At 48.5% G+C, this 26,083-nt stretch overlaps 1 protein-coding gene across 1 annotated transcript; it reads right to left on the bottom strand.

The window, feature by feature from the left end:
- Positions 1–25,635, bottom strand: MANBAL (mannosidase beta like). Its single transcript, XM_003936356.2, has 3 exons — positions 25,579–25,635; positions 12,935–13,139; positions 1–964 (listed from the first exon to the last, which is right to left on the bottom strand). Exons 2-3 carry the CDS (start codon positions 13,082–13,084, stop codon positions 857–859), a joined length of 258 nt encoding a protein of 85 aa, XP_003936405.1. The 5' UTR covers positions 13,085–13,139; positions 25,579–25,635; the 3' UTR covers positions 1–856.
- Between the last annotated feature and the right edge of the window lie 448 nt (positions 25,636–26,083).

The raw sequence follows: 26,083 nt of genomic DNA, 5'->3' as shown, positions 1-26,083 counted from the left end.
TTCAGCATGCATGTCAGTTTATTCACCACGCTTCCGCCAGGAACTCTCACAGGTCAGGGAATGGAAGAATTGAAGGACGGGGGATGTACAGGTGGAAGGAGAAGGCACACCTTGAACGTGCTATGATGTGGAGAAAGGAAGTTGGTCTGAAATTGACGAGCCTCTTTCTTGGTCTCTTTCCCATTTCAGGGGCTTGGGAAGTCTGTGCCCAGGAACTATGCATGCCTTCAGCCGAATGCCTGTACCTGACCGAGCAGACGCAGGCCCTGCCTACCCTGGCCTGGGCCGTCTGTTGGCTCTCACATCAGCCATTTTCCAGGCCTGGACTGTCACAGCTAGGGGGATCAGTAACGTTGTGTGGCCATGGTGTCTTGGTCGAAACAAACAGGTGAGGCCTGGCTCTGTCTACACAGCAGCAACAAAGGTGACTGATTAGCAGGAGATCTGTAGTGCACGAATAATGGGAGAGGGTGTGCTTGTCAGCATTAATGACTCCAAAATGTAGTGTAAACCCACAAGGAGGGGGTGGCTCAAGGCTGCACACATGACTAAGTAAGAAAGTGTGACTCTGTGAGCTGACCCGGCTTCTGAACAAACCTCCTAATCCAGTCTTTGCTCACGTGTGTTTCGGTCCCCTTGACTCTAAACCGTCACAGAAGTAGAAGGAAGAGGAAGTGGTAGACTGCCCAGCTGGAGCCTAGGGACTGTCATGACTGTTTAGATCTCTGCGGTCAGAGGGCGTCGCGGCCTCCTCAGACCCTGAGCCTGGGACGGAGGGGGGAACAGGATGGAGATTCCCAGGAGGGCTGTCCCGAAGGCCCTCTCCCTGCCTGCCCAGCCCCTCGGGCCTCCTCTTCTACCGCTTCTTCTTGGTCTCTTTCTTGGGCCTCTTGTTCACAGAAGGAACAGTAGTCTTGGGCTTCCTCGTCACCTCAGCACTTCTGGGCTCAGATGGTTCAGCCTCCTGTGTGGTGACAAAAAGGAAAGTCCTGCTTAGATGGATCAAGCTTGACACCAGCAAAAGGAGATCAAGTCTGAAAGCAGAGAAGCATGCCACAGAAACACGAGAGATGGCATCGTCATTGCCAGGACCTGGCTTCCGCATGCATGTGGGACTGCTCCGGGAGCATCGTGGCTCTGTGTGAAGAATAAAGGAGGCCCCATGGGAAGGGGGCAGCTTGTGGGGTCTCAGATGCCTAGGCAGAACCTGGGACCCTTCCTTTTCCAGCCGCCTGACCTTGTGGGAAACTCACTTTCCCTTTCCGTGTCTTGGTTTACTCACCTGCGAAATGGAAATAGCCACGCACACCTTACAGGGCTGATGTGAGGAGGAAAACTACATGGAAAGCACCCAGGAAGTGGCAGCTGCACCCAGTGGCTGGCTGCTCACCACCCCCTGCCAGGGACTGGACAAAATGTGGGCAAGGAGCAGGCTGTGGGGCAGACCCATTGTGGCCGCCATTCTGTCCTCCCATTGAACCCACAGAACACGAGGGCCGGGAGGGGTGCGGAGGGCCAGCCAGCAGGTTAAGTCCCACACTGTGTTCCGTGGTGCCTGGCAGAGGTGCCTCTGGGGGAGGGCAGAGGCAGCCTCGGGGCAGAACTCGACTCCGAGCAGCTCTGATTTTCAGTCTATTTCATATACTGTGATTTGTCCCTTGCAAGATTCAAATGAAACAAAGTTCTGCTGCTAAGGAACAGAAGGTTCAAACCCACAGATCCAGCCTGGCCTTTATTATGCTGATAAGGAAGGGAGACTCCAGGGAAGGGACACAGCCTGGCCCAGGCCACTTGGGCTCCTGTCAGAGAAGAATCTGGAACAGGCTCAGTGTGCTCCTGTCTAGTGTCCTCTCCTCCTCCGGGTGATAACTTGCAGTGTGCCATGGCTAGAAAGGACGTCAGAGAGGCCGGGCTAGCCCAGAGAGCGCCAACCACAGCCCAGAGGCCTCGTCCGGGACACAAGCAGACTTCACTTGGCCTGCAGTGCTTATTTAAAAATTTACGCCAATTGGGAGATTTCCCATTAAATCTGGATTCCTAGATTCTCCTGAAACTAACCATCCGGTGACACTGGCCCTGCATTCGCTCGTGGCAGCGATGGGCTGAGGTGGCGCTGCCCCTTTTCAGGTGCCGGCCACAGCCCCCACATCCTGCCACCCCCAGCACTATGACTGGAAAATGTTTCTCAGTGCCCATGTTCTTTATGAGAAATGGGAAAATAAGAAGTGGACTAACTCCTGGGAGGAGGACACTTCCAGATGAGAAAAATAACCCCTTGTGTTTCATTTGCCAACCCCGGCTTCCAGCTCGCTTTACTCCCTGACCTTCCCTGCTTGCCCCATGGGTCCTTGGTCCAAGCCTCAGCCCACCCTACAGAAGAGGAGGGACCACGCAGGGGAGGGCATCCCTGTCTCGGATCTAGTCCAGAGGCCTGTCAGCTCCCTCCGATCAGCCAACACCGTCTCCTGCCAGCCAGGCGAGATAACCAGATACAAAGAGCCAGCCAGGTCTCAGGCCCCCAAGGACTGATTGTCCAAGATAACTGGAGGACTTCCCCTCCCCAGCCAAGCCTCTCCCGGCAGCTCTGGATTCCCTCAGCCTGCTGAGCCTCCTCCCGACAGAAGTCACAACGATCTGAAGGTCTCCCTATTCTGTTTATGTAACCTGGCCAAACAAAACAAAATGAAACTTGCAAGGCCTGCCTGGATCTCTAGGAAGGAGTCTGCCTTCTGAGCTCCAGGCTGGGGGCTCCTCCAGTTTCAATGGGGCTTAGTTCAGAGACCACAGGGACAGTGAGGCCCAGCTGCCGCCCCAGGGCTTCCCTCACTCCACAGGCCCTCTCTCTGGACCCTCAACCCTTCTGGCACCTCCCAGACCTCTCCCTTGATCCAGCTGTCTGCCAGACGATTGGGACTGGCTTCTCCAAGGCACCTCTAACTCAACCGTCCCGAGCCCAGAAGGCCCGGCCCGCTTCTTGCTGGTGGAGCAACCAGAGACCTGGTGACCTCACCCTCTCTCTGCTCCCCACAGTCCAATGAGTCACCACGTCCTGCTGACATGACCCCTTCTACATCTTGATTCTGTTACTCTCTCCAGCATCCAATTCCCCCTTCAGTTCCGCCCACTGCTAGCCGAAGGGCCTGCTGTCTCTGGAACATTCCTCATGCACCTACCAAAGGAAGTGTTCTGTAAGTGCAAGTCTGACCACTGCACCCTCCACCTTAAACCTTCCAGTGGCTCTCTCTGGAATGGCATCTAAGGAGGCCACCTCTCCAGCCTCACTGGGCTCTTCTTCATCCCCCACCTGAGTCAGGCCCCAGGGCTTCCACTGGTCACCTTCATCAACAGGAACACCCGTTTCCTTGGCCACCCAGCAAACTGCTCCCATGGTTTGGCCTGTCCACGAATACACTCCTACTCACTGTCTAGCCTTTCTTCCCTTCTCCTCCCTCTAGCTGGGGGCAACTCCACTTCCCCCTTTCCCCTAGTTACCCAGGAACCTTATAATGCCACTGCTTTTTTTGGAGAAAGGGTTACACTCTTTTGCCCAGGCTAGAGTGCAGTGGCTCAATCTTAGCTCACTGCAACCTTCTGCCTCCCAGGTTCAAGTGATTCTCCTGCCTCAGCCTTCTGAGTAGCTGGAATTACAGGTACCTGCCACCATACACAGCTAATTTTTTATATTTTTAGTAGAGATGGGGTTTTGTCATGTTGGCCAGGCTGGTCTCAAACTCCTGACCTCAAGTGATCCACCTTCCTCAGCCACCTAAAGTGTTGAGATTACAGGCGTGAGCCACCATGCCCAACCCATAATGCCACTATTATTTTTCCATAGTTACATGTTTTCATGTTAGTCTCTCCTATTAGCCCATGAACACTTTGGGATAGCTTCAACTGTCACTGAATGAATGAATGAATGAATGAACAGCCACGATCTCCCAATAACCATGGGAGCTTCATTCTTGTTTATTCCCATGAAAATATAGCACTTAAAATTAGGCTTCACTTTTCCACGGTCACAGAGGATATGAACATATTTAAAACCCAATATATATATATCCCCAGGCCTGAAGTATGCCTAAGCACAGCCACCAATAATAACAACTGGGCAGGGTGGCACACATCTGTCATCCCAGCTACTTGAGAGGTTGAAACAAGAGGATCACTTAAGCCCAAGAGTTTGAGGCTGCAGTACGCTATGATCATGTCTGTGAATAGCTACTATACTCCAGCCTGGGCAACAGAGCGAGACTCCCTCTCTAAAAAATAACAAGAGCTACCACAGTTGCTAATTATTTATTGTTTAAAATATGCCAGGCCTTGTGTTATGTGTCTGGACATGACAGCCTCACAAACTGCCATAAGGAGGCCCAATTTCTAAACAAAGGAACAAACACTCAGGTCAAATGACTTGACTAAGGTCTTGGCTGGTGAATAGAAGACCCAAGATCTGAACCTAACCTCTTCATGGTTACACGGTCCAGCCTCTCCCAGGTTTCCTGGGGCCCTCAGGGGTAGGGATACTTTGAATCTGAGTTAACCGTGAAGTCTACTCTCTGTTTAGCAGCCCCCAGAACCGCCAGGTGCCTCTGAAACGGTAAGTACGGCTCCTCCGAGAACCTATCTGTTGATAGGCCACTTAAAAGCCCCTTGTTTGTGACTAAAGTCCCTAGAGGAGTCAGAAAAGTGGGTTTGTGCTCCAGACTCCAGATTTTTTTTTTTAAGAGGGGTCTCGCTACGTTGCCCAGGCTGGAGTGCAGTGGCTATTCTCAGGTGCGAGCCCACTACTGATCAGCACGGGAGTTTCGACCTGCTCTGTTTCCAACATGGGCTGGTTCACCCTCCTTAGGCAACCTGGTGGTTCCCCGCTCCCAGGAGGTCACCATATTGAGGCCAAACTTAGTGCGGACAGGCGACTGACATAGCGCACTACAGCCCAGAACTCCTGGGCTCAACTACGCTTGATTTTTTACAGCTGAGGGCAGTCTTCTGTGGGTATGTGTACATACTGCAGTTACCAAGTCATCATCTGTCTCCTCCTCACCCCAGACCTCCTCCTCTCCTCCCTACCTCAGCTTTAGAGCCGTCACATACCCAGTTACTCAACTAGACACCACCAAGTCACTTCTGAGTTCTCAGCATCCAACCTGTCCCCAAGTCCTGTCCACTCTGCTTTCCAAGGGGCTCTAGACCCAGCCCATCCCCTCTGGACGCTCAGACCCAGGTCCCCAGCCGGCCCCGCCTGCTGCATCCACCTCCCACAGGTTTCCTGCCCATGCCTCCATTCCCCATGTTCACCACTCTTTTCGTTACTTTCAGAGTTGATTTTCCTAAAACAATGACAACAGTCCAAATCATGTCTGCTTCCTCCTTTTAAAACCTTGCTGGTTCCCCTTCATGTGAGATAAATTCCAAGATACTGAGCAGGGGGCCCTGTCTCTGGGCCTCTCGCTGGGCCTTGGCCCCCATCTCTGGGCAGGCCCCCTCTCGCAGCCCACACTCTCACCCTGGGCTACCGGCCAGCCAGCGTCTCCCAGTACTCTGCTGCCTTTCATCCTCTGTATCTCTACCTGCACCCAGTACACTTGGGCACTGCACCAGGCCCTACAGGGAATGAAGAGAATGCACACTTGGCGGGTGTGCCACGTGGATGCTCCTGAGCCTCTGCCTCGCCCTGGCGAGCCAGCCGCTGCAAGCCACACTCCACTGGCAAGGGCCACTCAGGCTCCCTGAGGCCAGACGGCAGCCCCATGCAAGCTGCAGGGAGGCAAAGGCAGCCGTGATCCACAGGACCTGGACCCTGGGGTCCTAGCCACACAGGGCCTGTAGCTCCAAGTTCTTCACTGAGAAAGATGCATCTGAATGAAGGGCTGCCTCTTCACTTCTCCTCCAATGTACAGTCAGTCCCAGCCACAGAGACAGCAGACTACACAGCCGACAGCCCTGCCTTTAAAGCTGGGAGCATTGTGCCTCCTCTGGAGTGAGCCTCGTTTCCTCAGCAATCACACTGGCACATATGAAAGGAAACTCCGGCTGCCAGGAGGCTCCTGGGTCCGCGGAGGCGTCCTGCGTGGACACAGGCCCCACCAATAATGAAGCGGCTCTGCAGCGCTTGCCAGGCCAGAAAATTGCTGCTATTCATCAGGTCCGAATAATCGAATCTGTGCCACAGTACAGCATATCCCTTCCAGCAGGAAAGCTCCACTGAATTTTATGATTTCCACTCTATGGTTTAATGTGGATTTAGTCCTGTAAATCAGGGCAAAACGTCATTCTACACAGGTCACTCTTTCCTTGAAAATGGCCCAGGGAAAGAAAACCACTCTGCTACACTCAGGCACCCTCATGCACCTTATCTCCAGTGACCCTCTAAGAATGATGGACTTGGGCAGGAATGTCCTCTTCTGATGATGGAGGCAGATTAAGGGCAGGTCAGCACTCAGACCAGTCTGCCCAATGCTGAAGGCCCTGCCTGTCCCAGCGGGCCACGAGGGCCCGAGACAGGGTAGGAGCTGAGAAGGCCTTGCGGAGATGAAACTAACACTGGCCTTGAGGAGAGAGAGGACGGCTGAAGCAGAGGGCAGGGGAGGCCATCCATGTGAGCTCAACAGGGCAAATGGAGACACAGAGTCCAGGACACGCTTTGCAGACGGGGAGGACTGTGATTAGCAAGAACAGCTTTGGGAGCTCATTCCAGACACAATTCAACACCACAATGCCGGCCCTCCCCACTGGCTGCTCTGCAGTTCCTGTGTGTCCAGCCGTCTCTCCCAGGAACCAGCCGGTACACATTTCCAGACCACAGGCTGGTGGGAGCATGTTTATATCCTCACCCTGCCCACCACGTGGCAATCTCTCCAGAACGGGTCATTAAGAAAAAAACAACCTGCCTCCCAATTCCACTGCAACCTCCTCCCAAGCTTTAAAAACACACAGAAACAGAAACAAACAAAAACACACACACAGAGCAGAATCGCAAAGTTGCTTCTGTGAGCCTGTGTCCTGAGGTGTTGAGTATGGGTGGATGCTGGCCTGGGTTCATTATTTATTTACGGCAGCCCTCACTGGCAACCAGGGGCCTCATGTAAAATCAAGACCCTTGTGCAAAATTTTCTAGAAGAATCCTGACCTTCTAGGCCATTGTCCTACTGCAGCACAGGAATGAGCCACCTGTGATGCAGCAAGTGCAGGTGGCTTACCACCCTGATGAGCCAAAACATCATCAGGGGTCTAAACACTGCAGGGCCTTCTGGCTGGTTGTGAAGTCTCGATGGGCATCACATTGGGAGCCACCACTCTCACCATCGCCTGTGCAAAGTGCTCCACTAGATCACATGCTGGCCACCTGCTGTCTGTCTTCCCAGCACCCCTTTTCCATGGGGGCCCTGCCCTTTCCCTATCCCATAAGGTTCTGGGGACTCTCAGTCACTGGGGCCACAAGAGTAGGCAGCTACATGTGGCCTGGCTAGAGACAGTACTCATTCCCACTTCTCACCTGTGGGGCAAGGTGTACGTGGCCAAGGAGAGGCCTTCCATGAGACTCAGAAGGTGAGCAGAGGCAGAGAAATGGCTTCTCTCACCTCACAATCCCGACTGATAAGGGCACTGACTGCAGCTGCCATCTTTCCCAACACAGAGGAAGGGCCTAGGAAGGAAGCCGGGAGATGGAGAGACAGATGGAGCCCTGGAGACCCCTTGAACCCCTAAATCCAGCTGTGCCTCCAAATTTCCCAGTTCCAAGAGCCAATACTGTTTCCATTCAGGGAAGCTGCTGGAGCTGAGTTTCTGAACTTGCAACAGGAAGAGTCCCCACTAACATGAGACGGTGGCAATCAACAAACACAGCAGAGTGGAAGTGAATGGACTTCCTTCTAGAAGCAGGCAGCTGGCTGCAGGCTGACGAGATGCACCATAAGCACATAAAGAGATGAGAATAGTCAACGCTGATCTTACGACAGTTTCTGATTTACTACCGTGTATGACTGACTAGCTGCCACAAGAGTTGCTGAACTCAAAGTCAATACCCATTTGCTTAGGGTTGACTGAATTCAACACTCCATGTAGAAATGGGTCCAAAAGAGGCTTGGAGGCTAACTCAGGAGGGTTATGGGGAGGAGGGAGACAGGCTCCCTAACTTGAGAAGAAACCTGTCCCCCACTTCCCACTGCACTCCATGTAGAGAGGCTATGGACCATCTCCCCAGAAAATGTGCCTGGACATAAAAACCTCACATTCTCGTACACAATTTGAGGGGGCTCACAGGCCCCTCAAGCCTACCCCGGGACCTCCCTAGAAAGCCAAGAACTCCCTACTGAGAACGTTCTTCCACTGAAACCCAACTCTCAAGGAGAGCAGCTGGAACACAGTGGCAGCATCAGACTAGGCCAGCTTTTCTCTGCCTATAATTTGAGAGAGGGAGAGAAATGGAGACCCCAGCTTCATCTGCCTAGCACTCCCCCTGGGGAAACGGACCTTCCCGTCCCCTCAGAGGGCACGCCACAGAACCCTCCCCTCCCCCCGGCCACAGCTGTCCCAAGCTGGGTCAGCCACAGTGCCTTCCCTGGGGATTCTGGAACTGAGACCAGCAGGAAGGCATGGTTGTGTTTAGTGGCTGTGCTGCATCTCACCACAGGGCCAGCAAGCAGAGAAGCAGGTCCTAGTGAGAAAAGCAAAAGACAGGAGGGGGACAGGAGGGTAGGCAGAGAGCATGCTGGTTATAAGCACTAAGTCCCAGCTCCCACCACTTCCAGAGGCCCCGCCGCACCCCTGCTCTTGGGTTCTAGGACAGCACCCAAACTTTCTCAGTCTGTCTATACTGCACGGAAACTACTTCAAGCAGGTTGGACATGCCCCAAGTTCAGGTCTTTCCTGAATCTTCCTTTCCCTTGAAAAACTTAGCAACTCATGCTTGAGTTTCAAGTAATAATGCTGGGTTTTGTTTTTGTTTTCGTTTTTTTTTTGAAACTGAGTCTCACTCTGTCACCCAGGTTGGAGTGCAATGGCACAATCTCAGCTCACTGCCACCTCCACCTCCTGGGTTCAAGTGATTCTCCTGCCTCAGCCTCCCTAGCAATTGGGATTACATGTGCGCACCACCACACCTGGCTAATTTTTCTATTTTTAGTAGAGACAGGGTTTCACCATTGGCCAGGCTGATCGAACTCCTGACTTCTGGTGATCCGCCCGCCTCAGTCTCCCGAAGTGCTGGGATTACAGGCATGATAATGCATGATAATGCTCTGTTAATAAAATAATGATCAGGTCTCTATTCCCAACTTCTTGCTCGCTCTTCCTTTCTCACATAGGACATTTTGCTATTATTTCAAACTTAACACATCTAAGAACTAAACATCCTGCCCTCCTAAAATTGGTTTGTGCTTGAGGGAAGTCATCTGAAGACTTGAGCAGTGGCTAGATATTACAGTCACCCAGACACTTTAAAAAATATACTGATCCAAGCTGGGCACACTGACTCACACCTGTAATCCCATCACTTTGGGAAGCCAAGGTGAAAGGATGACCTGCATCCAGGAGTTCCAGACCAGCCTGGGCAACATAGTGAGACCGTGTCTCTACAAAAAATTATTTAAAAATTAGTCAGGTGTGGTAGTGCACACCTGCAGTCCCAGCTACTGAGGAGGCTGCGGAGGGAGGATCACTTGAGCCCAGGAGGTCAAGGCTGCAGTGAGCTATGACTGTGCCACTGCACTTCAGCCTGGGCAACAGAGCTAGAACCTGTCTCAAAAACATAAATAAAAAGAAAATACCGATACTGATCTAAGGCTTCAGAGAACAACTGAATCAGAATCTGTCTGGGTGTAGTCTCGGCCTTTAAAAGTTCCCCAGATGGTTCTAATGTGCAGCCTGGTAGAGAATCATTGAACGATCCAGCACTATCAGTTTCTAATCCCAGCTCACAGCAAACACACATCATTGATCAATTTCTTTCCTTCAGAGCAAAGCAGCAGCCCCAGAATCCTTTTCACCATGGCCATCATACAATCGGTAAGACTTGGCATGAGAGATGAAACTTACCCACTAACCTGGACTAGATGGAAATGGTTCTAGGATACACTATTATACATTTTAGAATCCACCCTACAAGAAAATGCTTGGATTAAGTGTGGCCCAGGACCCCATTAGGCTCAAACAAATATTTGTTTTCTCAGGTCTGAGTTTAATGAGGTGCCAATGAGAAAAGCTTTTCATCTGGCTTAGGATTCTAGGGACTTGGGTCTTGCTCCTACTATGAAAAGGAAGGGGGTGGGGTGGGAAGCATTTGTATGTGTTCCCTTTTTTCCTCCCTGATTACCCCCCAAAGAACTTTCAAATAATCGGCTAAGTATTGAAGTACTGAAGTCATAAGCAAGTTGCAAAAAATCGGCTTACTGGAACAACAGGAAAGACATTCTTTTGCTTTTCAAGGCTTTCCCATCATCTAGAGCCAAAAATATTATCTTCTGACCCAAAAAGCCACTAATAAACCTTGTTTCTATAGGCTAAGCAAAAGGGAAGATTTTGCCCTCAGCAAAACGGCAGAGAGAGCAAGACTGTTCTCTAGTTCCCCCACCCTCACTTCTGCCCTCCTCCACCTCCAGGTATCTCCCAACTGCCTTCAAGTTGCCTGGAGTCTTACGAGCTGCCCCCACTCCCATGGGCTCCCTTTCTCCCTAACAGCACCCTGTCCCCATGTTAAAACTCTCTTCAGTCCCTTCCAAACTCCTTCCAAATCCCAGCTAGCTGTCAGAGACAGCCTCTAAGCAGCATATAGCCTCAGCACTCACCCTCTCTTTGTAACCTTGTTTATGCTCAGAATGCTGTTTCCTTTCCATCTAGTGAGGAGTTTGGGAGTGAGAAAGGCTTTCTTATGGGGACACATAGAGAAAGTTAGCAACAGAACCCCCTGTGTAACTTGGGGCCATTTGCTCCCCTGATGTACCAGTAAAATGTTAAGATTAACAGTACTGTATTTTTTTGCTACTAATCCACTGAAAAGCTAAAATAAAAAGTTAAAACAGTAAGCTTCTGTTATGAAGCTTATGAAGTGAATTATGAAGACAATTCACTTGTGTGAGCCTTGTTCCCCTAAATGCAAGATCAATAAAAATGGGAGATGTCATGTACTATATTTAAATTTAAAAAGATGAGGCTGTTGTCTGAAATTAACTGCTAAATGGCAGTGGGGGGAGGGGTATGGAGGCATATTTTTGAACCCTTTGTCAACTCCCTGTCTCAAAAGACTTTAATCCACTATCCCACTGAAAACCTTAAAGAGAACAAAAAAGGGCCTCCTTTTCTGAAGTTTGCTGAGCTAACCCAGGCTTCTGTGGCTTACCTCGAAGGGATCACACACAACAGGAGGTGAACAGCCTCCCTGCTCTCCAAACAGCCAAACATCTCTGCCTGTGACAGGAAGGCTCAGCACCTCCCTCCCTCGGGACTCTTCACAAGCCTCACCAGCCACCAATGACAATACAAATGTTTGTTATTTATAATACGCAGTAGCATGCCATGTCTGCGAGGACAGAGCCCAAGAGCACAGGGATTATGTCCTAAAACGCGATACAATTGTAGGTGGAAGAACTCCAATCATGATCTTCTCAAGATACCAGATTAAGAGACGGACAAGACACCCTAGAGGCCACAAACCCGTCCCTGTTCACTAAGCTTTCCCTGCCCCTGCTGGCTGCTCCTCCGCCCCTGCTGGCTGCTCCTCCGCCCCTGCCTGTCCCCTCAATGCTGGAGCCCCTCCAGGCTCTAGCCTAGGCCCTCTTCTCATTTCCCGCCATATTCTCTCCTTGGGAGACCCTGTCTCCCAATAACGGAACTAAGCAACGACCATCAGTGGATGCTAAAGCCACTTAGGTGAAAGACTGACAGAGGATTTCTATAATGGAGGGATCGACTGATACCACCTAAACCCACCAATCAATCCTAGAATCTCTAAATGTGTGGCAGCCAGACACCGTGTGCCTGTTGATGCCACACAGTAGGGAGTACACAGCACCAGCTCTGAGGGGTTCGCACCAAACAACCTGACTGGAATGGAATCAGGTCTCTAGATGGAACTCCTGTTGATAGGAAACACAGAGAACAGAGAAACACGTTAAATGACACCCAGAGAAGCAATCAGCCAATTCCTGGGATGTAGGTATCCCACATGACAAACGAGCTGCTTTCTCCAACAAGTCAATGTCATAAGCGAACAGGAGTGGGCAAGAAAGTGGGTAGAAGGAGGGTGTACAGTTACAAAGACATGTACAGAAGAAGAGTCAAAACAACAACAAAAAAGCCAGTTTGACCATGTCATTCACATACTTAAAAGCCTCTAGCCCCTGCCCACACCTCTGGCTGCACCTCTCATCCTGCCCCTTTGTGCTCTGGCCACAGTCACTCATTTGGTTCCTTGAACTAGCCCCTTCCTTTATTCTGAGTCCCTAACATGTGTAATGCCCTCTCCCTGGAATGTTGTCCTTGCCCCTTGCCCACTTCACCTGGCAGAAGCCTGCTCATTCCTTCAGTCTCAGCTCAAACACTGTCTCCTCAGCAGGGGCCACAGCCCAGGGTAAGATGAGGTCTCTCCCCGTCGTTATATATCCTTGCTATACTCTGTACTTCTCATGGGAGTACATGGGGGTACGTTTTGTTATCTGTCTTCTCCCCCAAGGACTAGATGCTCCTCAAGTGCAGACACTACATCATTCAGCAGAGTCTGAAATGCAGTAGGCACTAAATAAAAATCTGCTTAAATGGGTACATGAACAAATAAAGTATTAGCTATGTGGTTCAACCCACCAGGTTGAATTCAGGGGCACACTAAATCAAGAAGGCCCAGAGTAGACCCTGCGGATCTTAGTTGTGGTGACATCTACTGTTAGTACTCAGAACCCAGCCTGGCACTCAGAGGAGCTGAGGCTCCCAAGGAAAAACTCACCGCCTCGTAGGACTTGGGAATGGGTACGATGATGGCCAGCACACAGATGAGCTGGAAGATGGCTCCCAGGAAGAGTCCATACCGTAGCACATTCTCCAGGAAAGTGGGCTCGGGCACCTCTGGAGGTGAGAAGTCCAGGTCAGAGGCCATGGCCAAGTTGCTTGCTGCCTGGGGTCTCTTCTGACTCACCACTCTTCAGAGCCAACTTGTAAATGCAAAGGGTCAGTGTCATATTTCTGTAACTGACATTCATTCATTCATTCATTTATTCATTTACGGAGTCTCACTCTGTCGCCCAGGCTGGAGGGCAATGGAATGATCTTGGCTCACTGCAACTTCCGCCTCCTGGTTCAAGCAATTCTCTTGCCTCAGCCTCCTGAGTAGCTGAGATTACTGGCATGGGCCATCACACTCAGCTGGTTTTTATATTTTTAGTAGAGAGACGGTTTCACCATGTTGGCCAGGCTGATCTCGAACTCCTGACCTCAGCTGATCTGCCCATCTCAGCCTCCCAAAGTGCTGGGATTACTGGCGTGAGCCACCACATCCAGCCTGTAACCGACTTTTAACTTGAACAACACACACACACACAAACACACACACACACACACACGAATATGTGCAGGAATTGTGAAATATTAACAATTCTTGACCTAAGTTGGGGACATATGGTTAGTCACTGAACCATTCTTTCAACTTTTCTGTATGTTTAATGTTTTCCAAACATAAAATTGAGAAAAATAAATAAATGCAAAAGGAAGCACTTCAACAAAAATCTCAAATCAACATACATTTACTGAAAGCTTGCTACACTTCGGTTTTTGTTGTTTATTTATTCATCCAGTCATTCATTCAACAAATAAATCTTGAATACCAAGCACTGAAGAATGAGCAAAACAGACAAAATCCTGCTTTCTTGGGGCCTACATGTTCATGATGGAAGCAGACAACGAGCACATCAAGGCGTGATATGCCAGGCAGCGATAAGCATTTTGAAAAAACTTCAGGGCACCATTTTATTTTGTGACAAGAAGGGCCTCTTTGAAGAACAGAGATGGGAATGGAGTGGAAGAGATAAGGAGTGAGAGTGAGCCATTTGTGTATCTGAGGGACACATGTTCCAGGCAGGGAGAAAAGCAAGTGTGGAGGCCCCAGGGAAGGGAAACGAGGCCAACAGAGGCAGAGAGGGAGGGTGGAAGGGGGTAAGATCAGAGAGCAGTGGGGGCGGACCCTGACACCTCCAATTTGACTGGGTAAAGTGTAAAGCCACCAAAACATTTTGAGCAGAAAAGTCACATGGTCTGACTTCCATTTTTAAATGGAGGAGGGACAAGGGGAGGGGGAAAAGTGGACACAGGGAGAGCCAGGAAGAGGCCCCTGCCAATAAGCCAGACAACAGCTGCTGATGGCGTGAATGACAGGGGCAGCAGTGGCCAGTGGTGCAAGGTCCAGCCTCAGCCTAGCTCTCTAGCCTCTCCTTTTGGCAGGGCCCCCACTCCTAATATCCTGGTCGGGCTGAAAGAACTGCCGTAGTTCTCCAAGAGCACCGGGCTCTTTCAAAATCCTGGGCCTCTGCCCAAGCTGCATACACTGCAAAGAATGCCCTTTCCCACTCTGACTGCTTGACAAAGCCCCCACTCTACCTCTAAGGCTGAGCTCAAGTGTCACCTCCTCAACATGCCTTTCCTGTCACCCTCCTCCTCCCCTGGCATGAGTGAACTGCTCCCCCTGTACCACAGCACCCACCAGTGGCTTTCTTCTGCCCATCCCAATGATAAAGAGGCAAGTTTGCTTTGGAACCAGGCCCACCTGAATCCAAAACCCTTTGTGTTTACAGAGATCTGTGCCACAATGCAACTTTTTTTTTTTTTTTTTTTTTTTTTAGATGGGGTTTCACCATGATGGCCAGGCTGGTCTTGAACTCCTGACCTCAGGTGATCCACCCACCTCGGCCTTCCAAAGTGCTAGGATGACAGGCATGAGCCACCACGCCTGGCCTAATGCAACTTTTTACTAAGTCTGAGCTATCCAATATGGTGGCCATGAGCCACACATGTCTATTAAGACTTGAAATGCAGCTAGTTTGAACTGAGATGCTAAGTTAATTAATTATACACCCAATTTCAAAGACTTTGTATGAAAATAAGAATGTAGTCTAGCTCATTCATAAGGTTTTTATATTGATTACATGTTGAAATGATTGCAGTGGCTCACACCTATAATCCCAGCACTTTGGGAGGCCATGGCAGGCAGATCACTTGAGCTCAGGAGTTCAAGACCAGCCTGGGCAACATAGCGAGATCCCATCTCTACAGAAAAAATAATAAATTAGCCAGGAGTGATGGTGCACTCCTGTATTCCCAGCTACTCCAGAGGCTGAGGTGGGAGGATCACTTGAGCCCAGGAGGTCAAGTCAGTGAGCCATGATTATGCCACTGCACTCCAGCCTGGGTGACAGAGAGAGACCCTCGCCACTACCACCCCACCACCAAAAAAATACACATAAAAAACAATTGGCTGGGCATGGTGGGTTACACCGTAAGCCCAACACTTTGGCAGGCCAAGGCAGAAGGGTCACTTGAGCCCAGCAGTTCGAAACCAGCCTGGGCAACACGGTAGGATGCTGTCGCCAAAAAAAAACTTTAAAAAGTAGCCAGGCATGGTGGTGTGCACCTGTAGTCCCAGCTACTCAGAAGGCTGAGGCAGGAGAATTGCTCAAGCTGGAAGGTCAAGGCTACAGTAGGCCAGTGAGTTGTGACTGCACCACTGTACTCCACACTGAGTGACAAGGTGAGACCCTGTTTAAAAAAAACAAACACACTGAAAGCAAGGACTCAGATACTAATTTCATAGCAGCATTATTCACAATAGCCAAAAGACGGAAACAAACAACTAAGAGTCCATAAACAGGAGAATAAGATAAACAAAACGTAGCATATAGGTAAAGTAGAATATTACTCAGCCATAAAGGAAACGAAATTTTGATATACTCTACAACATAAATGAACCTTGAAAACATTATGAGCTTTGAATAAACATAGGTGAAATAAGCTAGACACAAAAGGACAAATATTGTTTGACTGCCCTTACATGAGGTACCTGGAACAGGCAAATTCAGAGACAGAAAGTAGAACAGAGGTTACCAAGGGCTGGAGGGAAGGAAAATGGGGAGTTATTGTCTAGTGGGTACAGAGTTTCAGTTTGAAAAGATGAAAAAGTTTTAGGAATAGGCAAGTGATGATGGCTATACAACACTGTAAATGCCACTAAATTTTAAATGTAAGAATGGTTAAAATGGTAAATTTGTTACATATATTTTGTCACAATTTTAAAAAAACGTTTCTTTTTACCCATTTATTTATTTAGAGACAGGGTCTTACTCTGTCACCCACGCTGGAGTGCAATGGTGTAATCACAGCTCACTGTAGCCTCCTACTCTTAGGCTCAAGTGATCCTCCTGCCTGAGCCTCCCAAAGTGTGGGGATTACAGGCATCATCCCTTTTTGCTTTTTAAATGTAGTTACCGGAAAATGTAAACTTATACATAGTCTGTATTATATTTCTGCGGGGCAGCCCTGGGCTAGAGACCATCCTAAAGACCTGCCTCCACCTCGGCTCTGCTGGGCTTCACTGCTTTGCACCATGTTTCTAACATGAAGTAGCCGAAGAATAATTAAGATGACCTTCGTAAGTAAACAGAGCCGGACTTACGCAAGAATATTGCTTCCCCCTCAACCTAGTCACTTCGGAAGGTCATGTGCCTGGGGCAACAGGATGGCCACTTTTCGCATCAGTTCTGTCTACTGTGGGACTGGTCTTCAAAGCTTGAGGCTCTTTTTTCTTTTTCATTTTTTTCCAGAATCCTCAGAGCTGGCAGATCTTCATCCTCCCAGGAAGGATTTGACTTCTGGAAAGAGCCCAACATCATCTGGCTCCAAGTGCGGTGAATCAGGTGGCACTGAGCTCAGGAATACCATGTTTGGTCAAATGTAAGGTACGACACTCAGGCTCCAAGCAGATTACTTGGGGTGCCTCATAAACTGGCCCTGAAGTAAATTCCAAGGCAGCTGCAAGAACAGCTTCACTGAAAGAAATGTAACAGCCTCTACCAGCACCAGCACCATGTGAATACGAGGCTTAAGAACGCGTTCTTATTTCTCCACAGTTGCAGCTCATAAAGTGTGCATTTTTTAAAATGCCCTTGACCCCAAGCTTTTTGCTTAAGACACTGTAACAAGCTTTATGAGCTTATAAATACTCAGATCTACTAGTGTTACTAACAGCAACATTGTGATAATAAATATGTGGAGTGGTACAACAGAAAGATGGGCAAGAGTCAGGAAGCAGGGAACACACGCCCTGGCTCCGTCTGCGAGGAGCTGCACTTTGGGCTAATCATCTCTTGATCTCTAGACACTGGATGTTCTCATGAGCCAAGCAACAATAATATCTATAATACATTTGAGCTTCTTTTTAAAATGGCAATTACACAAAATATAACAAGAGCCATAAAAGTGATTATATCCTTTGACTGAATAACTTACTTCCTAGAATTTATAGTAAGGAAACAATTCAAAAGAAGAAAAAGCCTCAGGTACAAAACAGTTCATGGCAGCACCATTCGTAATACTGAAAAACAGGAAGCAGCTGAAGTGGCCAACGATTAGGAAGCAGTCAGCCCAATGGCGGCGCATCACAGTATAATCCTCCTTCACTAGCACAGCAAATAGAAGCATCATGTATCAGGTCAGTGGAAAGTCTTTGCAAAATCACATTAATTGAAAAAAATAAGCAATTGTATAAACACTGTGATTGCAACCATCTATAAGCTGATTTCATGGACTAAAGACGAAAAGAGGCCACAGAAATGCAAATAGTTGCTGTTAAGGTGAAGAGGTCATGAGTTTTAATTTTTTGGAATGTTATGAAACAACAAAGTATATAAGAAAAATCTATGCCCTACCTACTTCCTTCACAAGACTTTTGTTAGGGTATAATGACACACTGTCCAATAATACTTTCCGCAGTGATGGAAATGTTCTGTATTTGTGTTCTCCAAATGGTAGCCACCAGCCACATGTGGCTATTGAGAACTTAAATGTTACAGAGAAACTAAATTTTTAATTTCAATTTTAACTTTAATTAACAATAAAAAGCCACATGTGGCCAAAGGTTCCCCTCTGGGAAGCACAGGTATAATAGGAGGGTGGTTGTGAAAAGGTTCTAGAAAGTATACTATGCTCTATGCATACGGGTATGTGGAACAGCTCTCATCCAGTTCTGTCTGCATCTCTGTGCTTGACTTCCCAGCCCTCCTGCCAGTATTTCTGGGTTTTCCTTTCCTGATGACCAAAGTCAAACAAGTATTCATTCTGCAGATCTCAACTCGGAGGCACTTACCCCTTAGACTCGCTGTGACAGCTTTGTTCCCTCCACACACCCCCCAAACCTCCCCCCGCCACCATTGTTTCAGCAGCAGAGGGTAAATCAAGGGCTAGGTGTTGCCAACAGCACTTTACAGGCAGCACCCCATACACTTCGCAACCACACTGGGAGGTGGTATTAGTGAGGATGAGGAAACCAAGGCCTGGAGGGTTACATGACCTACCCAGGGATACCCTGGCTAAGTGGCAAAGTCAGGATTCAAAGGAGCTGGCTTCTCCACAGCCAGGGCTCTTACCCGCTATGTCAATTGTTTTCAAACTGCAGGCTGTGACCTATTAGTGAGCCGGGAAAACCATTTAGGGGGCTGCAACCAGCATTTCTTTTCTTTTATTAGCCAGCACTTTTATTTAAGTAAGTAAATGACAATAGAAAACATCAGAGAGTATCTGTTGTATTTGCTGGATCAAATTTTAGAATGTTACTTCTTATTGTTTGAGAAATGTTACACTGGAATCTACTGTTTTCTCCTTGATCCATTGTAATCTCTTCAACAGCAAGGATCTTGGGTATATCTGGAGTTTATTCCAGGTCCTGACTCACAAATACTTAGTAAATGACTAAGCCTATGCCTTTGTTTCCCACCTTGAAAGCAAGAGCAGATGCCTCAACCAACTGTGTCATAATTTAATAAGGAGGAGCTGAGAGGCCACGAGGTTCCCCTGGCTCTCCTGGTGAGTCAGGGCAGAGCTGCCATCCTGGTCTCTACCCCTGTCCTGCTCCAGACTTGCTTAAGGGCAGAGGCTTTTATCCAGGGAACTTTCATACCCCTATCTGAATTTAACAAAAGGTGCACAATTATTTATCACTGAACATAGCAAATAAATTCATGAGGTTATTGGACACTGCAAAGTTCACCCAAGTGCAGGACACTTGGGTGAACATGATGGAAGATATTAATTCACTGGACAAATATTTATTGTGAATCTACTATGTGCCGGGCACTAGCCTAGTCCCTGCCATGGAGTTTCCATTCAACTGGAAGTACTCAAACCCAGACATACACATGTAATGTCAGGGGTGAGTATTACAATATATACAGGAGGGAGGAAGAGGGCACTATTTAACAGGAGGCGGTCAGGAAAGGCCCACTCTGCAAAGGTGACATTTCAACAGAGGAAAGACGAAAGCAAAGGAATAAGTCATTTAAACATCTGCTAGAGTATCGCAGGATGGAGGGAGGGCAAGGGCCAAGGCCCTGAGGCACGAATGAGCTTCAAGATCAACCACCATCAAGTAAGCAAGCTGCAGCCGTTATAAGGACTCTGGCCAGTCCTCTGAGTCAAAGGGGAGCTACTGGAAGGTTCTTAGTGAAGAAATCACATGGTCTGACTCATTTCAAAATGATCCCTCTGGCTGCTTTGTTGACAACAGACTGTAGGGGACAAGACTGAAAGCAAGGAGACCAATTAAGAGACCACTTTAGCCGGGCGCGGTGGCTCGAGCCTGTAATCCCAGCACTTTGGGAGGCCGAGGCGGGTGGATCACGAGGTCGAGAGATCGAGACCATCCTGGTCAACATGGTGAAACCCCGTCTCTACTAAAAACACAAAAAAATTAGCTGGGCATGGTGGCGCGTGCCTGTAATCCCAGCTACTCAGGAAGCTGAGGCAGGAGAATTGATTGAACCCAGGAGGCGGAGGTTGCAGTGAGCCGAGATCGCGCCATTGCATTCCAGCCTGGGTAACAAGAGCGAAACTCCGTCTGAAAAAAAAAAAAAAAGAGACCACTTTAACTGTCAAAAGACATGCTTGCACCAGAGGGGTAGCAGTGGAGGTGATAAATTCTCAGGTTATAGACGTATTTTGGAGAAAGCCAAAGGGAATGCTGAGGTGAAATCTGAAAGAAGTTAAAAATAATCCCCGAAGGAGGGGAAACTATCCTGCATGACACCATAATTAGGAATACGAAACATTAAGCACTTGTCAAAACCCAAAAAACCTTACAACACAAAGAGTAAACTTTAATGATGCAAATATTTTTAAAAACATATAGGAAGGCTGTTGCAGTGGCTCACACCCATAATCCCAGAACTTTGAGAGGCCAAGGCAGGAGGACTGCTTGAGCCCAGGAGTTTGAGATCAGCCTGGGCAACATAGTGAGATCCTGTTTTTAACACACACACACACACACACACACACACACACACACGAAGTCAGGGTGTTCCAGTTGGAATGCAGAATGTGACACTCTGAATCTAAATATATTAAACAACTTCACTGAAAGGGTGGCGAGGAAATAAGGTACTGACCTAAGTAACTCTGAAAATGAGTGGAGCCTGTAAAACTGAAGGCAACAGGAACTGCACATCCACACTGTACTCCAGCTGATAAGTTGCCTCCCACAGAGGATAAGGTGGAGCAATTCTAAAAACTCTGATACAAGTTTACTAAATTAAATAATTAAGTAAATGTATGGTGAATGGTGAGAGTCAGGTTTGTCACAGGTGGAGTGGGATATAAGCAAGAGAAGGAAACCAGAACAGGGGTACCCAACCCCCACGCTGCAGACCAGTACCAGTCCATGATCCGTTAGGACCCAGGCCACACAGCAGGAAGTGAGCGGCAGGTGAGCGAGCGAAGCTTCACCTGTATTTACAGCTGCTCCTCATCACTCACATTACCACCTGAGCTCTGCCTCCTATCAGATCAGTGGCTGCAACAGATTCTCATAGAAACACAAACCCTCCTGTGAACTGCACGTGAGAGGGATCTAGGTTGTGCGCTCCTCATGAGAATCTAATGCCTGATGATCTGTCACTGTCTCGCATCACACCCAGATGGGACTGCCTAGCTGTAGGAAAACAAGTTCAGGGATCCCACTGATTCTACATCATGGTGAGTTGTATGAACATTTCATTATATATTACAATGTAATAATAACAAAAATAAAGTGCACAATAAACATAATGCACTTGAATCATCCTCAAACCACCTCCACCCCTGGGTCTGTAGAAAAATTGTCTTCCACAAAACCAGTCCCTGGTGCCAAAAAGGTTGTGGACTGCTGAGCTAGAACAAGCCATGCTGTCATGGATAACAGTTGGGTATCAGGGCTGGGCACGGTGGCTCACACCTGTAATCCTAGCACTTTGGGAGGCCGAGGTGGGTGGATCACCAGAGGTCAGGAGTTCAAGACCAGCCTACCCAACATGGTGAAACTCCATCTCTACTAAAAATACAAAAATTCACCAGGCGTGGTAGTGAGCACCTGTAATCCCAGCTACTCAGGATGCTGAGGCAAGAGAATCGCTTGAACCCAGAAGGTGGAGATTGCAGTAAGCCAAGATTGCACCACTGCACTCCAGCCCAGGCAACAGTGCAAGACTCTGTCTCAAAAAAAACCCAACAAACAAACAAACCTGGGAGGCCAAGGCAGGCAGATCATGAGGTCACGAGTTCAAGACTACCCTGGCCAACATAGTGAGACTCCGTCTCTACTAAAACTATAAAAAATTAGCCAGGCGTGATGGTAGGCAGCTGTAATCCCAGCTACTCAGGAGGCTGAGCCAAGGGAATCACTTGAACCCAGGAGGCGGAGGTTGCAGTGAGCCAAAATTGCACCACTGCACTCCAGCCCAGGCAACAGTGCAAGACTCTGTCTCAAAAAAAAAAAAAAAAAAAAGCCATGAGTTCACCAATAGAAATAAATGACTCTATAAGCAAAAAATAAATAGAAGAACAGACAAATTTCCCACAGAGAAGAACTCCATATAATTTGCATTAGATACTCTGCCTTTAAGCATGGAGCATAATTCCACACTCCTTAAATGTGTGCCGTACATAATGACTTTATTCCAAAGTACAGTGTGGAAAGTACAGGAGGAAAAGTAACTCTACACTGGAAAGGCCTGACTATAACCTCAAGTCAAGTGGCCCAGGTTAATAGACATCAACAATGATAACTCATACTGATAGTATGTACCCTTGACATGATGTGATAAGAATAGCACTTTACCTCCATGGTTGGATTAGTCCAGTTTCATACCACTTTGAAGAAATACCCAACACTAGGTAATTTATAAAGAAAAAGAAGTTTAATGGACTCAGTTCCACATGGCTGGGGAGGCCTCACAATCATGGCAAAAGGCAAAGAAGGAGCTAAGGCACATCTTATGTGGCGGCAGGCAAGGGAGTGTGTGCAGGGGAATTCCCCTTTATGAAACCATCAGATCTTCTGAGACTTATTCACTATTAGGAGAATAGCATGGGAAAAACCCACCCCCATGATTCAATGACCTCCCACTGGGTCCTTCCCACCACATGTGGGGATTATGGGAGCTACAATTCAAGATGAGATTTGGGTGGGGTTATAGCTGAACCGTATCAGTGGTCTTCCTCCCCTAAAACCCATTACCCTGATCTACTCATGTCAAAAACAGACAAATCCTAATTAAAGGTCCTTCTGCAAAACATTTGACCAGTCAGTAATCTTCAAAACTCTCAAGTTTGGGCCGGGCGCGGTGGCTCACACCTGTAATCCCAGCACTTTGGGAGGCCGAGGCAGGTAGATCACGAGGTCAAGAGATGGAGACCATCCTGATCAACATAGTGAAACCCTGTCTCTACTAAAAATACAAAAAATTAGCTGGGCATGGTGGCTCGTGCCTGTAATCCCAGCTACTCAGGAGGCTGAAGCAAGAGAACTGCCTGAACCCAGGAGGCGGAGGTTGCGGTGAGCCGAGATCGCACCATTGCACTCCAGCCTGGGTAACAAGAGTGAAACTCCGTCTCAAAAAAAAAACTCTCAAGTTCACCTACAACAAAGCAAGTCTGAGAAACCATCACAGAGAAGAGGAGCCTAAGGAGATATAATGACTAAATGTAGTAGGGTACCCTGGACAATACTGGAACAGGAAAAGGACATTAGAGAAAAACTAAGGAAAAATGAATAAATTACAGATTAGAGTTAATAATAATGTATCAATATTGGTTCAGTAATTGTGACAAATGTACTATACTAATGTAAGACATTAATAATAGGGGAAACTCACTGAAGTATCTTTGCAATAACTTTGTAAATCTAAAATTATTCTAAAACAAAATGGTATTGGAGGAAAAAAGAATGGGTCAACATTTCAAAACAAATAACCATGGAGACAAGTATAGCTCTCAGGACTTGGCAAATACTAACTAAATCTTCTCTTAAGACTGAAAAACTCATTTCACAACTGCCATAGGCCTTACCATCTCCCAGTGTTGTGTGCTGTGACAGTAGGGCATTCTTGGCTTCTAATAAAATAACTTTAAATTCTGTTGTGAAATTCAACTGAAACAGACTGGGGGATAGAAACCAGTGTCAGAAGGTATTGCCTTAGGCTGGGCACAGTGGCTCATGCCAGTAGTCTCAAACACTTTGGGAGGTTCAGGCAGGAGGATATCTTGCCTCCTGGAGTTCAAGACCAACGAGGCAACATAGTGAGACTCCATCTCTATTTGAACTTTTATTTTTTTAATTAAAAAGAAAAAAAGCCAGGTGTGGAGGCTCACACCTATAATCCCAACGCTTTGGGAGGCTGAGGCCGGGTGGATCACCTGAGGTCAGGAGTTCAAGACCAGCCTGGCCAACACGGTGGGATCCTGTCTCTACTAAAGATACAAAAATTACTCAGGCCTGTAATCCCAGCACTTTGGGAAGCCAAGGCGGGCGGATCACGAGGTCAGAAGATCAAGACCACCCTGGCCAACATGGTGAAATCCCGTCTCTACTAAAATACTAAAAAAAAAAAAAAAAAAAAAAAATTAGCCAGGCATGGTACTGTGCACCTGTAGTCCCAGCTACTCAGGAGGATGAGGCAGGGGAATCCCTTGAACCCAGGAGGCGAAGGCTGCAGTGAGCCTGGATCGCGCCACTGCACTCCAGCCTGGTGACAGAGGGAGACTCCATCTCAAAAACAAACAAACAAAAAGTACAAAAATTAGCCAGGTGTGGTGGCACAGGTCTGTAATCCCAGCTACTCGGGAAGTTGAGGCAGGAGAATCGATTGAACCCCGAAGGCGGAGGTTGCAGTGAGCCGAGATCGTCACTGCACTCCAACTTGGGCAATACAGTGGGACTATGACTCTAAATAAATAAATAAATAAAATGGCTTTAAAAGAAAGAAAATAAGTTACCGCTTTATAGCAATGGGCTGTATAGCCCGGCCGGTCCCATTATAACAAATTCCTAAGAACTGCACAAAACTAGATTAGCAAAACTAAGCCACCTCTCAGAGCAAAGTCACAATGGGTAGCCAGCCGGTGGGCTGAAACTGGTGTGCAGATGCCCTGCAAAATATAATTATTAATCTAAACGTGTTGCCGGGCGCGGTGGCTCAAGCCTGTAATCCCAGCACTTTGGGAGGCCGAGGCGGGTGGATCACGAGGTCGAGAGATCGAGACCATCCTGGTCAACATGGTGAAACCCCGTCTCTACTAAAAATACAAAAAATTAGCTGGGCATGGTGGCGTGTGCCTGTAATCTCAGCTACTCAGGAGGCTGAGGCAGGAGAATTGCCTGAACCCAGGAGGTGGAGGTTGCGGTGAGCCGAGATCATGCCATTGCACTCCAGCCTGGGTAACAAGAGCAAAACTCCGTCTCAAAAAAGAAAAAAAAAAAAAAAAATCTAAACGTGTTGTCACCATTTTAAAAGTGTTTCTCATATTCATTTCCCGAGAATTTTAAGAGAATTCATTTTAGGAATTCTCCTAAAAAGAATTCTTCCAACAAGCATGCGCTGTGCACCAACTAAGAGCTTTACATTCACTACCTCGTTTCACCCGCAGAACAAGAGTGCATGTCCATTTCAGAGAACGAAACTGAGAGCCAGAGAGAAACCGTGACTTGCCCACGGTAACACAGCCATACTGATTCGAACCCTAGCCAGACAAACTCTGGAGCTCAGGCTCCTCCTACTGTTCCACTCGTGGGAGGAAAGGCCGGGACCAGGCCATGAGGAGCCCAGGGTTCTGGCCCAGGCTCCGCACGAAAGCGCTGGGATGCACCAGGCCATGCCCTCCGCCTCCCTGGGGCTCAAATTCCCCTCCGGAAGTAACTTTCGAACGAGCGCCACGGGAACTTGTTCAGGACCAGAGCGGAGCGACACCCAGGTCCGCAGAGTGGCGCCGCGGGGCACAGATCGACCTGGGCCACGCCGAGCCGGGCTCTCTTTCGGTTCCCGCCGCATCCCGAACCCCGCCCCGCCGCGAAGCAGCGGCACTCACCTCCCCCGCCACCGCGTCGCTCCCCCGGAAGTAGTTCCCCGCGACCCTGGATCCCGGAAGTGACGCGTTTTGAGCAACCCCCGGGCTCACTTCCGCCCGCGTCTCCAGGGTTGTGGCGTAAGCCACTGCTGGGCTTTGTTCCTGCTGTGTGGGTTTGAAGGGGGATAGAGGTTTGGGGAAGCGAAACCCAGAGCCTGTCAGTTCTTTAAGCTCTTGTATCACTAAGCTGAATTTAAAAGAAAACAAAAGTTACTTCTAGGGACCGGGGGGCAGTGGCTCACGCCTGTAATCCCAATACTTTGGGAGGGCGAGGCGAACGGATCACTTGAGATCAGTAGTTCGAGACCAGCCTGGTCAACATGGTGAAACCCCGTCTCTACCAAAAAGTACAAAAATTAGCCGGATGTGGTGGCGGGCGCCTGTAATCCCAGCTACATGGGAGGCTGAGGCAAGAGTCGCTTGATCCTTGGAGGCGGAGGTTGCAGAGAGCTGAGATCGCTCCACT

The sequence above is a fragment of the Saimiri boliviensis genome, chromosome 9 (genome assembly GCF_048565385.1).
Source record: "Saimiri boliviensis isolate mSaiBol1 chromosome 9, mSaiBol1.pri, whole genome shotgun sequence".
Lineage (NCBI taxonomy): Eukaryota > Metazoa > Chordata > Mammalia > Primates > Cebidae > Saimiri > Saimiri boliviensis.
Note: the sequence above shows the minus strand (reverse complement) of the source record. Positions and strands in the feature narration are given on the sequence as shown.